This window comes from Eumetopias jubatus, unplaced genomic scaffold, assembly GCF_037043125.1.
Source record: "Eumetopias jubatus isolate StellerSeaLion01/CBP00866 unplaced genomic scaffold, mEumJub1_p1.0 scaffold_8, whole genome shotgun sequence".
Taxonomy (NCBI): Eukaryota; Metazoa; Chordata; class Mammalia; order Carnivora; family Otariidae; genus Eumetopias; species Eumetopias jubatus.
This window is the reverse complement of record NW_028274814.1, coordinates 61,178,535-61,196,135: the sequence shown is the minus strand read 5'-3', so window position 1 is coordinate 61,196,135 and position 17,601 is coordinate 61,178,535. Positions and strand designations below refer to the sequence as shown.

General features: G+C 36.0%; 1 protein-coding gene across 2 annotated transcripts in view; it reads left to right on the top strand.

The window, feature by feature from the left end:
* Positions 1-17,601, top strand: part of DNAI7 (dynein axonemal intermediate chain 7) — a 43,108-nt gene that overhangs the window by 14,027 nt on the left and 11,480 nt on the right. For both annotated transcript variants that reach the window (XM_028113321.2, XM_028113320.2), the window contains exon 7: positions 16,923-16,998. In XM_028113321.2, the coding sequence (XP_027969122.2) occupies positions 16,923-16,998 (76 nt within the window). The remainder of the gene's footprint in view (positions 1-16,922; positions 16,999-17,601) is intronic.

The window sequence follows — 17,601 nt, the reverse complement described above, 5'->3', positions numbered from 1 at the left end:
AAGGAATGAGTAAATGGGCCCTGGACTTCACAATAATTAAATATGCAGTAAAAAACAAAATGAAAACCCATTAACTTAAAATTTGACAGGATTTGTGGTTGAACATTCATGAAAACAATTAAAAACAAGGTAACAAAATCGTTGTACGAAAATGTGTCTAAAAATGTTTGGCCTTGATCTGATTCAAAATACTGGATAATTTCTCCCCCCTCAAGTTCCTTTGATTATAATTAATATTTAATGAAAACACACCAACATTTTATTCAAGAATTTCACATTATTTGAAAATTGTGAAATAATAATTAGAAAACATAATTTGATTACTTGAATTGACATGGCTAACACAATTCTTTCTTATGCACATGTCTGTTAAAGTGGCCTTATGCAGTGATAATTTGTTATAGTTCTGTTAATGTTGGAAATAATTTTATATTAAAAATACAAGCCTATAAGTGCACTGTAATTCGGAACAGTGCAATTACAGATTTTTCAAGGTCTGTCATTTGTTACAATAAGGAGTTATTTCCTTTACTCTCAACTAGTGAGCTCAAAGGTACCAAACTAAGCTTTCCTCAGTTCAAATGGCTCTTACCAATGTTTTTACATCTGGTTTTTCCATTATTATTTAATGCTTTATTGAACAATTTCAACTTATAACGATAACTAAAGGTATGCCAATGGCTAGTGTTGATAATGCCACAAAAGTACGCCCAGGAAAAGCATTCTACCCAGTGGTAAAATGCATGTTTCATGGAATATTGAAGCTGTCCTCAACTAAATAGTCTAGGAAACCCAGAGTAAAGATCAGCAGGCAATGAGTGATATGGAAGAAATAGTTTTATTTTATGAAACTTCTCCACAGCCTGGGAAGCTTGACCAACAGTTGTATGAATGGTAGACAGGGAAACGTGGCTGGAGGAAACTGTTTTCAGGGGATTTCAAAAGAGAAAATTGCCCAAAAGATGAGTAACATTAATTCACTTAGGGCCCCTACTTTCCAGGAACCAAAACTCATATCACACCAAACAGGCAGTGTGTATAGAAGCTTATGCATGTGTGCTCTATCATCCTTCCAAAAACCCCAGAGCATTCTGAGAAAGTTTATATGTGTTCCACAGAAGCAGAAGGATCCCACAGTAATGGTTAAGTGTGCCAAGGTGGGAAGGAAAAGCCATCTCCTGTGCTGAGGGAGGATTAATGGGGCGGGATCAGGCCCGGGGAGCAGGAACTGCTTGGAGTGAAGAATCCCCCAGGCCCTTGATGTGCTATGCTGGGTAGGAAAGGAGAGAGAGCAGATTTTAACCATGGTCAGCTGGGCCTACTCTTGCTACCAATTCTGAACAGTGTAAACCACCTTTTGTAAGTGTGAGTAGTAGCCTGCAGAGGGCAAAAATCACTGGATATATAAAAAGAATCAACAGCTCAAAAGAGGAGGACGAAGATAATTTGTTGGAATTTATTTGGGGGGGGAAGTAAAAGAAAGGATGGAAAGAAGTAAGAGTTTCAAATTCTGTATAAAAGAAGTTCCAGAAATTGAGACGGGAAAGGATGGATTTAATATAATAATTGCCTTGGGATTTGAAATTAATTTTTATTTGTATTTCACTCTACAGATTAAAAAATTAAAGTTTTAAATATAAAAACAAACTAATCAAAACTCAGAATGATACAAATATATGAGGAGAACATAGGAAGTTATTTTATTATCTTTACAAGAAGGCCTTTCTTATCAGTGCATTAAAATCAAGACCATAAAAGGAGACTGGATTCAAACATTTGTATAGCCAAATAAACCTCTCTATGAAGAAAGTTGAAAGATGACGAAATGAGAAAACTAAACATATAAAACAGGGGATAATATTTTAATATAAAGAGCTCTTACAAATTGGTAAGATAATTTCCTAGTGTAAAATTAGGCTAAGGACCTGAGTAGGCAGATGAAAGGAGAAATGCAACTAGCCAATGAAAAAATGAAAAGCTACAGAATCAAATAAGTGATCAAATTAGAAGCAACATTATACCCTGTCTTCTTAGGTTTAGCATGAAGGGGAGAAGGCATTTTCACTTACTGTTGTTAGAAATGTAAATTTGTACCATCTTTCTGAAGTGCATTACTATGTAAATGTACCCATTTTAATTTTAGTAATTTATTATGAAGTAATAGAACAAGTAAATAAAAATGTGCTACAATGTTTTTTGAGATATTTTTACAGTAGCAAATATAGTCCACAGAGTGATTATCAAATAGTCAACAGTCAAATATTAGTGGCCATTCAAAATGATATAAATTTTATATACTTCTTTTAAATTTTAAATTTTTACTTTTTTAAATTTTAAATTATTGAAATAAAAGTGACATACCTATTGTTTCAGGTGTATGACATAATCATTTAATATCTTTACTATGAAATAATTACCACAATAAGTCTAGTTAACATCCATCATCACACATAGTTACAAATATTTTCTTCTTGTGATGAGAACTTTTAAGATCTCTCTTAGCAACTTTCAAATATACAATACAGTATTATTAGTTACAGTCACCATGCTGTACATTACATCCCCAGGACTTATTTTATACCCGGAGTTTTTTACCTTTTAGCCATCTTCACCCATTTTACTCTCTCCGCCCCCCAATATCTGGTAACTGCCAATGTCTTCTCTGTGTTTGACTTTGTTTTTGTTTTTGTTTAGCTTCCACATGTAAGTGAGATCATCTAATATTTGTTTTTCTTTGACTTATTTCACATAATGCTTTCAAGGTCCATTCATGTTGTCACAAATGGCAAGATTTCCTTTTTTTTTTTTTTTTGGCTTAATATTCATTTGTGTATATATACCATGTTTTCTTTATCCATTCATCCATTGGTGAACACTTACATTGCATCTATGTCTTGACTAAATAATGCTGTAGTGAACATGGAGGTGCATATATCTTTTCAAATTAGTGTTTTTATTTCCTTTGGATAAGTACCCAAGAGTGGAATTATGGGATCATATGGTAGTTCTACTTTTAATGATTTTGAGGAAGCTACAGACTATTCTCCATAGTGGTTGCACCAATTTACATTCCCACCAATAGTGCACAAGAGTTCCTTTTTCTCTTCTTCCTTGTCAACCCTTGTTATTATCTTTTTGAAAATAGCTATCCTAATGGGTAGGAGGTGATATCTCATTGTGGTTTTGATTTGCATTTCTCTGTTGATTGGTGATGTTGAGTACCTTTTCATGTACCTATTGGCCTGTTTCATGTACCTAAATGTCTTCTTTGGAAAAATGTCTACTCAGATCCTCTGCCCATTTTTATATTGGATTGTTTTTCACTATTGAGTTATGTAGATTCTTTATATATTTTGGATAGTAACCCCTTATCAAATATAGGATTTGCAAATATTTTCTTCCATTTGGTAGGTTGTCTTTTCATGTTCTTGATTGTTTCTTCTGTTCTACAGAAGCTTTTTAGTTTGATGTAATCCCACTTACTCATATTTGCTTTTGTTGCCTTTGTTTTTGGTAACCAAGACTAACGTCAAGGAGTTTACCACCTATGCTTTCTTCTAGGAGTTTTATGGTTTTAGGTCTTATGTTAAGTCTTTAATCCACTTTGAGATTTTTTTTTAAAGGATTTTATTTATTTGAGAGAGAGAGAGTGAGAGAGAGAGCACATGAGAGGGGGGAGGGTCAGAGGGAGAAGCAGACTCCCTGCCGAGCAGGGAGCCCGATACAGGACTCGATCCAGGGACTCCAGGATCATGACCTGAGCCGAAGGCAGTCGCTTAGCCAACTGAGCCACCCAGGCACCCTATTTTGAGATAATTTTTGTGTATGATGTAAAGTGTTCCAGTTTTGGGGCGCCTGGGTGGCTTAGTCGTTAAGCATTTGCCTTCAGCTCAGGTCATGATCCCAGGGTCCTGGGATCGAAACCCGCATCGGGCTCCCTGCTCTGCCGGAAGCCTGCTTCTCCCTCTTCCACTCCCCCTGCTTGTGTTCCCTCTCTCTTTATGTCTCTCTCTGTCAAATAAATAAATAAAATCCTAAAAAAAAATGAAGTGTTCCAGTTTTATTCTTTTACATGTGGCTGTCCAGTTTTCCCAGCACCATTTATTAAAGAAACTGGTCTTCTCTCATAGCATATTCTCAGGTCCTTTTCTTTTTTTTAAGATTTTATTTATTTGACAGAGAGAGACACAGCGAGAGAGGGAACACAGGCAGGGGGAGTGGGAGAGGGAGAAGCGGACTCCCAGCCGAGCAGGGAGCCTGATGGCGGGGCTCAAACCCAGGACCCCAGGATCATGACCTGAGCTAAAGGCAGATGCTTAACTACTGAGCCACCCAGGCACCCCTCTCAGGTCCTTTTCATAAATTAATTGACCAGGCATGGATGAGTTTATTTCTGGGCTCTGTAATCTGTTCCATTGACATATGTGTTTGTTTTATGCCAATATAATACTGTTTTAATTACTATAGCTTTGTAATATAATTTTAGATCAGGACATGTGATGCCTCAGCTTTGTTCTTCTTTCTCAGGATTGCCTTGGCTATTCAGGGTCTTTTTTGGTTCCATACAAATTTTAGGATCATTTGTTCTATTTCTGTAAAAAATGTCATTGGAATTTTGATAGGAATCATACTGAATCTGCAGATTGCTTTGGGTAGTATGGACTTTTTAACAATATTAATTCTTTCAACCCATGAGCAGAGAAGATCTTTCCATTTATTTGTGTTTTTAATTTCTTTTATCAGTGTTTTATAGTTTTCAGTATATGGGTCTTTTGTTTAAATTTATTCCTGGTATTTTATTCTTTTTGATAGAATTATAATTGGATTGTTTTCTTGATTTCTCTGATAGTTTGTTTTTAGTATATAGAAATGAAACTGATACTTGTATGTTGAGTTTGTATCCTGCAACTTTACTGAATTTGTTGATAAGTTCTAACAGGTTTTTGGTGTAGTCCTTAGTGTTTTCTGTATATAATATCATGTCATCTGCAAATAGTGGCATTTTTACTTGTTCTTTTGCTTGACTAATTGCCCTGGCTAGGGCTTCCAATACTATGTTGAATAAAAGTGGTGAGAGTGGGCATCCTTGTCTTGATCTTAGAGCAAAAGCTTTCAACTTTTCAGTGTTGAGTATGATGATTGTGAGCTTGTTATACATCGCCTTCATTATGTTAAGGTACATTCGCTCTATACCTACTTTGTTGAGAGTTTTTTTCAAAAATGGCTGTTGAATTTTCCCAAATGCTTTTTCAGCATCTACTAAGATAATCGTATGATTTTTATCCTTCATTTTTGTTAGTGTGCTATATCACATTGATTGATTTCTGGATGTGAACCATTCTTGTATCCCTATAATATAGTGTATGACCCTTTTAATGTATTGTTGAATTCACTTTGCTAATATTTTGTTAGGATTTTGCAGCTATGTTTATCAGGAATATTGGCCTGTAATTTTCTTGTGGTGGTCTTGTCTGGTTTTAGTATCAGGGTAATGCTGGCCTTGTAAAATGAGTTTGGAAATGTTCCATTTTATTCCGTTGTTTGAAAGACTTTGAGAAGGATTAGAATTAACTATTCTTTAAATATTTGGTAGAATTCATCAGTGAAGCCATCTGGTCCTGGATTTTTGTTTGTTAGGAGGTTTTTGATTACTTATGCAATTTCCTTACAAACAGTTGATCTATTCAGATTTTCTGTTTCTTCAAGATTCAGTCTTGGCAGGTTGTATGTTTCTAGGAATATCCATTTCTTCTGGGTTTGTATATTTTGTTAGTGTGTAATTGTTCAGACTAGTCTCCTATGATCCTTTGTATTTGTGTGGTATCGGTTGTAATGTCTCCTCTTTAATTTCTGATTTTATTTATTTGTTTCTTGGTGAATCTAGCTGAAGTTTTGTCAATTTTGTTTTTATCTTTTTAAAAAACTAGCTCTTTTATTGATCTTTTCTATTGTTTTCTTAGTTTCTACCTCATTTATTTCTGTTCTGATCTTCATTATTTACTTCTAATTTTAGGCTTCGTTTGTTCCTTTTCTAGTTCTTTGAGGTCTAAAGTTACATTGTTTATTTGGAATCTTTGTTGTTCCTCAATACAGGCATTTATTGCTATGAACTTTTCTTTTACAACCCCTCTTGTTGCATCCCATAGGTTTTAGTATGTTGTGTTTCTATTTTTATTTGTCTCAGGGCATTTTTTTTTTTAATTTCTCTATTGATTTCTTCTTTGACCCGTGGGTTGTTCAGTAGCTTGTTGTTTAATCACCACATATTTGTGAATTTTCCAGTTTTCTTCTTGTAATTGATTTCTAGTTTCCTAACATTGTGGTTGGAGAAGATGTTGATATGATATCAGTTTTCTTAAATTTATTAAGACTTATTTTGTGGTCTAACATATGCTATATCTTGGAGAATGTTCCACGTGCACTTGAGAAGAATGTGCATTCTGTTGCATTTGGATGGAATGGCCTGTATGTGTCTGTTAAGTCCATCTGGTCTAACATATTATTTAAGGCCAGTGTTTCCTTATTGGTTTCTGTCTGAATGATCTAATAATTGATGAAAGTGGGGTATTAAAGCCCCCTACTATTATTCTATTGCTATTTCTCCCTTTAGATCTGTTAATAATTGCTTTCTATATTTAGGTGCTCCTATGTTGGGTATATAAATGTTTATGTTATATGTTCTTGTTAGATTGACCCCTTTATCATTATGTAATGACTTTTATCTCTTATTAGTCTTTATCTTAAAGTCTTTGTCTGATAAAAGTGCTGGTACCTTATCTTTCTTTTGGTTTCTGTTTGCCTGGAGTATTTTTTTCCATCCCTTCACACAGTGTGTGTGTGTGTGTGTGTGTGTGTGTGTGTGTGTGTGTGTGTGTGTGTGTGTGTGTGTGTGTGTGTGTGTGTGTGTGTGTGTGTGTGTGTGTGTGTGTTTGTCTTTACATCTGAAGTGAATCTCTTAGGCAGCCTATGGATAGGTCTTCTTTTTTTTATGATTTAGCCACTCTATGTCTTTTGATTGGAGAATTTAGCTGGTTTACGTTTGAAATAATTATTGATAAATATTTACTTACTGACATTTTGTTCATTGTCTTCTAGTAATTTTGTAAGTCCTCTGTTCGTTCTTCTTTTCTTGCTCTCTTACTTTTGATTTGTGGTGGTATGCTTTGATTCTTTTCTCTTTAATCTTTGTGTGTCTATAATAAGTTCTGTGCTTTGTGGATACTCTGAGGCTTACATAAAACAACATATTTATAACAGTCTATTTTAAGTTGATAACAATTTAAGTTTGAACACATTCTAGAACTCTGTATTTTTACTCCCACCATGTTTGATGGTTTTGATGTCACCAATTACATCTTTTTATCTTGTGTATTCCTTAACAAATTATTGTAGTCATAGTTATTTTTACTACTTTTCTATTTTGACCTTTATAGGCTTTATGAGAAATTGACTCACCATCTTTACAACATTAATTATTCTGAATTTTACTATATATTTACCTTTACCACTGAGACTTCTACTTTCTTGTTTTTTCCTGTTACTAATTAATACCCTTTTGTTTCAGTTTGAAGAAGCCATTTTAACATTTCTAAGGCTGGTCTAGTGGTGATGAACTCTTAACCTTTTGCTTGTCTGGAAAGCTCTTTATCTCCTCCAGTTCTGGATGATAAACTTTGCCAGTTATCATTGTGGCAGGTTTTTTTGTTTTTTTGTTTTTTTGTTTTAGCACAGTAAATTGTGACACTCTCTTCTGGACTGCAAACTTTCTGCTGAAAAAAATTTGCTCACTGTTTTATGGGGGCTACCTTGTATGTCATGAAATATTTTTCTCTTGTTGCTTTTCAGATTCTCTCCTTGTCTTTTACTTTCGACACTTTAATTATGTGTCTTGGTGTGGGTCTCTTTGGGTTCATCTTTTTTGGAACTTTCTGGGCTTCCTGGATCTGGATGTTTGTTTTCTTCCCCAGGGTAAAGGAAGTTTCCAGTCATTCTTTCTTCAAATAAGTTTTTTACCCCCTTCTCTCTTCTCCTTCTGGGACCCCTATAATGTGAATGTTGGTCTGTGTAATGTTTGTAAGTCTCTAAAGCTATCTCCACACTTTCTCTCTCTTTCTCGGCTCTGATTGGGTGAATTCCACTGCCCTGTCTTTGAGTTTATTAATTGTATTTTTCAGTTCATTTATTGTATTCTTTAGCTCTATTACACACTCTTATATTTTCCTATCTCTTCATTGAAAATCTCACTTTGTTCATCCCTTCTTTTCATCGTGGTGAGTTATCTTTATGACCATGGTTTTGAACCCTTATCAGATAAACCACTTATCTTCAGTTCAGTAAGGTCTTTTCTGAGGTTTTATCTTGTTCTTCCCTTTAGAATATATTCCTTTGTTTCTTCATTTTACTTGACTCTCTGTGTTGGTTTCTGTACGTTAAACAGCCACCTTTCCCAGTCTTGGAGTGGCCTCATGTAGCAGATAAAATGTATCATTCAACCCTGCCCTAGCTCTTCATTGTCTCTTGATCTTTTGTGATTGTCCAAAGCAGCCTACTTTATTTTTGGTGGCTCTCAGTAGTTGAGTTTCCCAAAGTCTCAGTCAGCAACCTAGGTTCAGGCTAATTGGAACCCAGGCCTTCGGGTAGCAGCTTTTAAAGTATGCAAATATACATCTTTCAAGGGACTACTGGAGGAAGGATATTTTTGTTTGCTCCCGCTGAGCTAAGCCCTGCAGTGATAGCCGGTTAAGACTGTTTCTTTCTTTGCAACTGTTTTGTTGAACTCATGAATACAAGCCCCACTGGCCACCATCCCCAGGCAATCAAGAGGTGTCCCCTGGGCAGCAGCCACAAAAACCAGGGAACTAGGGCACCAGGCACGTGTACGAACTCCCCTCTGCTAAATACTGGTGCTCTAGAGCCTGGGGGCGGTGGGGGGGTGCACGGGGCAGAGAGACCCCCCATTGCAGTCTCTGGGGAGGATTACAGTTGGCCCTTAGATGTGTTTTTAATTAGGAGCCTGCCCCTCAGGCCACAGCTATTTAGATAAGTTAATAAGCCTCTTTCACAAAAAGACTAAGCTCCTGGGTCTTTTGCCTCTCTGCTATGCCCTGGGGATGGTGGCCAGTTAAGAACCCTTTCTATATTTGTTATCGTCTTATGGGACTCTTGTATGTGAGCCCTGCTGGTCACCAGAGCCAGGCAATCTAAAGGTGTCCCCTTGGGGGGCAGCTGCAAAAATCACACACAGAAAAAGGTTACAAGCTCCTTTCTGGGAGATACTGGAATCTGGAGCTAGACAGAGGGAGAACACAGAGATGGTACCCACTGGCTTCTGCTTTTGAAGAGGAATTCAGTAGGCTCCTAGATGTGTGTTAAATTAGATGCCTGGCCCTCAGGCCTGTGCTTTAAGATAAGCAAATAAGCCTCTTTCCCAGAAAGGGTGATTTTCAGTCAGCAGCTTCTGCACTAGGCCCTGGGGATGGTAAGTCATGCACAGGAACCTTTTAACTCTTTCTCAGCTTGCTATATAGCCCTGTGGGTTTTGTAGACACAACCCCCCCCGGCAGTCAAAGCTAGGTATTTTAGGGGCTGGTCTCCCAATTGCAGGTTTTAAAAGTTAGGGTGCTAGATAGGGGGTTCAAATGCTTCAGTCCTCAGCGAGAAGATGGTGTTTATGTATTCCCTCCTGATTGTGGGTCACTGCAGGGAGGTGGGATTTATGGCAAGATTGTATCTCAGCCTTTCCTACCCACTTTGATGTGGGTTTTTTCTCATTCACCCGATGTGTGGGAGTCACTCAGCTAGTTTTGGGCTCCCCCCTCCCTGCCCGGCCCCAGAGGAAACTGTTCCATATGTAGCTGTAGTTTTGATGTGTCTGTGGGAGGAGGTGGGTTCAAGATCCTCCTACATCACTTCAAGATCCTCCTACATCACCATCTTGAACTGGAACCTATATACTTTTATATAGAAAGATACCAAAAATGTATTGTTAAGATACTTATTCAAGTTACAAAATGGTATTAGCCATAGGATTCTGTTTTGTGAGGGGATTTTTGTTACTTGTTAATGCATAGAAAAAAATCTGGAAGGCTTGTCACCAAACAGTGGCTATTTTGGTGGTCAGGTGTGGGGAGTGTGAGAAAGGTGAGATGATTCTATATTATCAGTGATTTTAAAAATTTCTTTACTCTTATATATTGTTTGCATTTTCAAAAAGCAAGTACTCAACACACTTTTTTTCCCACACATTACTGTTCTAATAGAAAATGAAACAATATATTTCCTTTTTTTATTTTAAAGGGAGAAAGTTCATAAGCTTCTGTGATGTCCTATTTGCTATTTTGTCATTGTGAAATTCTCTTCCACCCATCATCCTTGTCCACTACACCTAAATTCTCTTTGTCTTTAAAGACTTACCTTAAATTTTACCTCTATAGAGTTTTCCCCTTCAGGCTAGATTAGATTTCTCTACTCCATTCTTATTCTGTTTAATTATCAGAATTCTTAACCTTAAACAATAATTATGATCTTGAGGACAAGAATATCTTGACAGAGTTTGTATTTACTATAAGCACAGGGCCTGGTACATGGTAGGGGCTCAAAGAACGTTTATTTGAAATAAGTGAATGAATGTATGGTTAAGTGATTAAAAGTAGGCCCTGACTTAAGTCTGATTTGTTGTGAACAACCTACATAACAGAACAGCCACCCATTTTAAGGAATCAGCCACTATCCGCATTTAAGTTATTCTGTATTAGAGATGCTTAAGACCCTTTCAATTACAGTTGAGTGTGCTGGGAACCACTTATACTATGTTTAGGGAATCTTCAAGCTCGTCAATAGAGATTCTTGGGACCCTGTTCTCAGCAGTCCTGATCCCTGTAGTGATCTGACAGAAGTGGTGATAGGGAGGCTTCACTTCCACCACAACGCCTCCGGAAATGTGCCCCTTGTAGTCCATTTGGAACTCAGAGTGAATTTGAAACAATATATATGACAAGCAATTAGGTTTGTATTCCTATATTATAATCACAGCAGTATAGGGACTATCATAACCCTAAATGTCAGCCACAACATTGTTTTGTTTGGCAAGGGTATTCTAAATTTTTTTAATTGGCATGTAAATTTCATGAAATTTAACTTGTATATGTCTGGGTACATGAGTTTGTTTAAGTGTATGTGTATATTAGGGACTACCTGTAACATCAGTAGGAAAACTTAGTATATTTTGGCTTTAGAGGAAGAGACTTCTTTATTTTTACAACTTTCTTTTTTCATTTAGGGTAAACTGCTTACCTTTAAAATTTTAGGTTGGCATATTTTAATATAAATATATTTCCCCTATCTTTTTAATGAATTTGGAAGCTGATTGCAAGACAAATTATTAGTATAATAATGCAGGAATTACCCAAGATATCCGAGTTGTATGTGATACATGATATGATCACAAATAACAAGTATTTAGCACCTTGTTAAAAAAATTAAATCTCTTTGAAGATGATCCGGATTATCTTTTTTTCCATAGGTCTATTAAGAACTTTGCCACTAGGGGGCTCTTAATACCATATTTTTAGTTAATTTAAATGTGTAATACTAATACAATAAAATTATAGGTGTTGGGTAATATTGTCTTCCCAATTTATATATCTTAGAAAATTTTTAGAAAAGCCTCGTTGTCACACATTTATGAGACTTTTTTTTTTAAAAAGATGATAGTCACCTTCAGAAATATTGTAGTGATCTAAGAGGCATGCATGATATATGGGCCTTTGAACTTTTTAAAGCTCAAGTTAAAAATAGTCTTTGTCTTTAAGATACTCTAAAAAGATACAAAATTTAACAAATATGAGTAGATATATATAAAACATTATTAAGCACCTTCTATAAGAAATTCAACATGATCTTTATTTTCAATGAACTAACAATCTCGTGGAGAACAGTAACAGTTACCATATATTTTGATATGTGCAATGAGAGAGATTATGGATGGGAGTTAAGAGATCACATTTAATCCAAAAGAAAAATAGAGTGAATAGAAGAAGTCTTCTCTGATGAGGTAACATTTGAACTAAATCTTTTGATAGGCATGGAGAAGTTTAGATGAGAAGGAAAGGAAATTATTCTGGTTATGGGGAAAAGTGTGAAAACATGAAATATCCTTAGAGATTCAGGTACTTCTTGGCATCATGATAAATTTAAAATCCATGAGAATAACCGTAATCCATGTAAAAAATATAGCATTAACATTCAGTGACCTTCAACTTCCCACAAATTTCCTTCATTGACCCATTTTCATGGTCAGACCCTGGACCTTGTGCTTATTTCTTTACTCAACAAATATTTATTGAATGTCTACCTATGTATGCAGGTACTGTTCTCTCCTCAAAGGACAATGATGAAAGGGCAAATGAGATTCTTGCTCTCATGATTTATATACAAGTCACAAGAAACCAACAATAAATAAGAAAAACTGGAAAACAGTAGTAAATATCATGCACAGAATTAAACAGGATTATGGAAGTGACTGGTGGTAACTAGATTGGGTGGTTGGGGGGGGCTTGTATAATGAATTATTAATTAAGCTGAGAATGACTAAAAGGAATCAGCTATTGTAATAGGGTAAAAATATTCTAGTCTGAGAGTACAATTACTACAAACATCATGAGACAGAAATGAGTGCCAGGTAAGAAGGCCAGTGGCCTGACATATGGTGGAAGGAGGAAAGTGGTGTGTGATGACATCAGAGAGGAGAGCGGAAGCCAGAAGAAGCAGGGCTTTGCAGGCCAGAGTAAGAAGTTAAGGTGGGAAGCCATTAGAGGGTTTAAGTGGGAGGGTGGCATGATCATGATTTATAGCTTTGCAAAGTGATTCTGGCTACTATGTAGAGAATGGATTGTGCAGGGCCAGAGTAGAAGCCCAGCATCTGGTTAAATAGCAGTGGGGAAGCATGAGAAGCAGTGGTGCTTGGTTGAAGGTGGTAGTAAGAGACATGGAAAGGTGGATATGTTTGGGACATGTTTTGCAGGTAAAATAAATAATCCTGTGGAGTTTTTATTTTGGGAAACTAAGCAGATGGTGATACAGTTTACTAAGATGCACAGGAATGGGCTGAACTGGTTGAGAGTGACAGTGAAACAAGAGTTCTATTTTGGGCATGGTACTTTGGGGACACACAAATGGAAACGTCAAGTAGGCAGATGTGAACCTGGAGCTCTGAGCAGTTAGGCACAGCTACATGTCCACGTGTGCATTGTGCGCTGCACTTCTACAGTTGAGCAGTACAGATGGTGGTGTCCCGAAGAGCATCACTAGCGTAGATCTGGAAACCACTGGCCTACAGATGGTATAAAGCCATGGGAATAAATGAGACTTCAGCAAACTCAGGATAATCATCCTTAGCTTTTTGACAAGATGAAGCAAATGACACTGTATTTTCAAAATTCATTTTAATTCCTTATGAAGAACCAATTCCAACAATTTATTCTGAAGCTCTAAATTTAAACCACCTTTTGATGAAAAAATAGGATTTCAGATCAATGAACTTCCTTTATATGGATATTCTTTTGATGGACAATAGAATTCTAGACCAACTTGTAGTCAGTGCTGATGTTTTGCAGATGTGCAATATTAAGATCACCTACTGCACTGATAATTGTTGATATCAACATATACTGTCTCATCAAATACATGCATGATTTTTGTGACTTTTGATTGGTTTAGTTATGTTTTTACATTTAAATCTTTTCTCCATCTGGAATTTATTTTAGTGTAAAGTGGGAAGAATCTAAATTTATTTTATTTCAAATCTTAGCCAACTGTCTCAAAACACTTACCATATGAACCTAGGTTTTTCCTATTGATCTGAAATGCCAAATGCTAAATTCCCAAGTGGATCATGAGATCTATTTCTGGAATCTCTATTCTGTTTCCACTGATCTTATTCATGATCCAGGTTGTTTTATATCAAATTCAAATCATGTATATATTAAAATTTTTCCATGTTACAATATCTGCACATTTATCAAGTTGCAATAAAAAATACTTTGCTAGTGTTCTGTGAAGTTCTTCCCACATTATAAGCCAATTCCTGTATCTTTTGAGCCCAGGTCTCACTGCCTGTTTCCAGGCAAACAGTTTTTAGAAAGTGTTGTTTTTATAGATTTATTATACATGTATAAATTTAGTGCAATTCAGGTAAAAATTCCAGTTGGTAATTTTTGAGACTTGACAAAGCACTACTGAAGTTTATTTGGAGAAGAAGAAAAAAAAAATCCATGGAAAATAGCCAATTTTGTAAAACAATTATGATGAAACAGGACTTTTCATGATCAGATATAAAACATAATATGAAGAAAAACATTTTTTTCAGCTTCATAACTAACGCAAGGAACTTCATGTATAAAACTATGAAGGATTATATTGCCAACAGATGCGGTTTGGAGCTTAAGTTTTGTGCAGGAGTCCATTCTGGTGGCACAGCTGCAATGACAGGAAGACTTCCTGGAGGAGTGAGCAAGATGAAGGAGCTTGCACCAGAATGTAAATTGACACATTGCTTCCTGCATCAAGTGGTCTAGCTTCAGAAAAAAATCAGTTGAGCTAAAGAGTAACATAAAATAGTAAAAATTCTGAATTATGTAAAGTAGTATGTTAAATACCAGATTATTCTGTTATGTGATAACACAGAAGCTGATAAATTCCTGTTGTTGCCTGCTGTAGTACTGTGGTTATCAAGGGAAAAGCTCCTTTGAGAAATCTAAATTTTTAGTTTTCCTGCAAGGTAAGAAACCAGTTTGGTCTAAACTCTGAAGAATTCTCAACTTTTTGAAGATGTGAATTGGAAAGCCTGCCTTGCTTATTGGCCTGGTATCTTTGGTATTTTTAATGATCATAATCCTTCCTGTAAGAAAGAAATGCAACTGGCTTTTTAATGATAATGTCAAAGGCCACCTGGATGTCCATGGGCACCTCAAATTCAACATATCCACAATTGAATTCACTACTTTTCCCCCAGACTTGTCCTTCCTCCTTGTCTTTTCCTGATAACTGTATCACCATGTACTTTATTACCTAAGCCAGACACCTGAAAATCAGCCTTCACCTGTCCCTTGTCTTCTATATCAAGTTACCATCCAAGTTATGTTGATTCTACCTCTGTGTCATCTCTCATATATGCTCCTTCTAATGAACCTGATTACTTCTACCTTGAGTTAGGCCCTGATCCTCTTACTTTGGACTTCTTACTCTCCACTGAGGAATCCATTCGTCAGCTGGCCACCAGAATACTCTTTCCAAATGCAAACTTCTTCACTCCACTTTCCTATTAAGTCCTTTTGGGGCTCTCTTTTACCCATAGGAGAAATTCTAGTCTTTAGAGTGTCATCTAAACTCTACACTCTGGCCCCTGTCTCTCTCCAGCTTCAGATTTTTACACCTTCTCAGTATGTCTCACCTCAATCATACCTGAGTACTTGGGGTGTTTGGAACTCTGTTTTGCTTCATGCCTTTCTGCCTTCACTCACACTTGGAATTCTATCCCACCATTTTTTCAGGAAGACCTAATTATCTTTCAAGATTTAGTTCAAACTTTACCACCTTTGGGTAGCATTTCCTATCTTCACTCACTCACGGAATATTAACTATTCCTCCTTTATATTCCTATTATGGATCCCCTGACTTTTTACTGTAGTACCCACAAAATTGTATTATAACTATTTGTTTACCTGCTTTCCTTAATAGACTGGGAGCACCTCGAGTCAGGGACCTTTTTTGTTGTTGTTTATTCCTAGTATCTGGCAATGCCTGTACAATTTAGGCACTCTGTTAAAATTCTTTCAATGAATGAGTTGGTGAATGAGAAGTTTCAGAGGTGCCATGGAAAGGGTTGGCAGAGAATGGAGTAGTTTTTAAAACTGGTCAAGAGGAAGACACAGGACAATACAGTGACAAGAATAAGCGAAAAGATAATTTATTAAGGGAGACTAGGCTCTGTATGGTGGTTGAGGATGAGACACATGATGGGATTAACTAGCTTCTGACTAAAATTCTGATACAAGATTTTTCTATTGCTCTAGAAGTACAGATGGTATATGGGGTCAAATGAAGTTTACTGGATATCATCCAGTTAGCAAATATTAGCACACACAAGCCAAATTTTTACAGTGTACACAGCTTTACTGTGTACAAAATTCTTCTATTATTTTATTTGATTCTTAAAACAGTTATTTCCCTAAGCTTCAGTTTCCTTTTTTTGTAAAATGAAGATAACAGCCATCTCTTAGGATTGTTTACACGTTGTGTCATTATGTCTGGCACACAGTTCAGTATCCAATATGTTGGTAAAGCAGGAATTTGAGGCCCAAAATGGTTCAATGACTTGCTCAAGGTTACAAAAGTAAGTTAGTGGCAGATTTAGATATACATTCTAGATCTTATGTCCTCCTGTTGAAATGCTCACTTTACTACATTACAGCATAGTATCTTGTACATTACTTGGTGCATGGCATCTTTAATTTCCTTGAGAGGCTCACCCAAAAGCAGGCTTTGGAATCAGTCTATCAGCGAGCTGATTGCCACAGTCAAGGAAAATCTAAATCTTGGCTAAAATCAAAATGTAAATATAAATATTTCTATAGCTTGCATTGCCTCCTCATCTTATTTTATCCTTGATGACTGTCATCAGAGAATCTGAGCAGACTAGCTCCTGCCCTCGTGAGGTTCTGTGGAGATATGCTCTCGTTTTCACTGATTTTTAAAATACTGTTTTTGAGTCCATTTTTTCTGCCAGAGCGAGTGTCAGTTTGGGGCCCAAGAATTAAAGTAGCAGGCATCCGAAGTGGAAACTGGAGCAGAGAGAGAGTGAAGAATGAATCTGGGCTGCAGCAGACACTGACAAGCATACCCATCTGTCCTTGTGTTTTCTGTAGAGTTTTGTCCAGGAAGAACCTGAAGCCACAAAATTTGAACTGGAGATGAAATTATTAAGTGAAACAGTTTTATCAGGTATTCTTCTAAATTACATTTGTAGAATTTAACTTTATTGGGATATTCCTGCTTACAACAGAAATGCAGGTCATTATAAAAAAGTTCAGATGTTGCAGAATATATTTAAAGTGAAAATTCTTCATAATCCCTCTTCTGAAATAACCAATATGAACAGAATTTCTCCTATTTGTATTTCTTCTCTCTGTAGCTCTCTTGATTTTTAATGAAACCATGAAATACCATACAAATGTTGAAAGTTACTTTTTTATCAATAATATTTGTTATTTTATGTAACATATTCTACATACATACATACATAGAACATAATGCATATTCTACTTAAATGAATAATATTCAACACTATCCTAAGTTAGAACACATTAATAAACTTACTTTTTAGTAGCTATATAATTCCATCCAATAATGGAAGATTCTTTAAGTCTTTATTGATAGTAAGGTTATTTCTAATTTTTTATTATTACAATGTTGTAATGAATATTCACAAACACACATACATAATCATAAATTTCTCAGCACTTTTGTATTCAGTCTTATCTTGGAAAATAGAAATTTGAGAGAGTTTAAAAATGTCAAAATGATAGTGATGTCTAATTTGCAGAT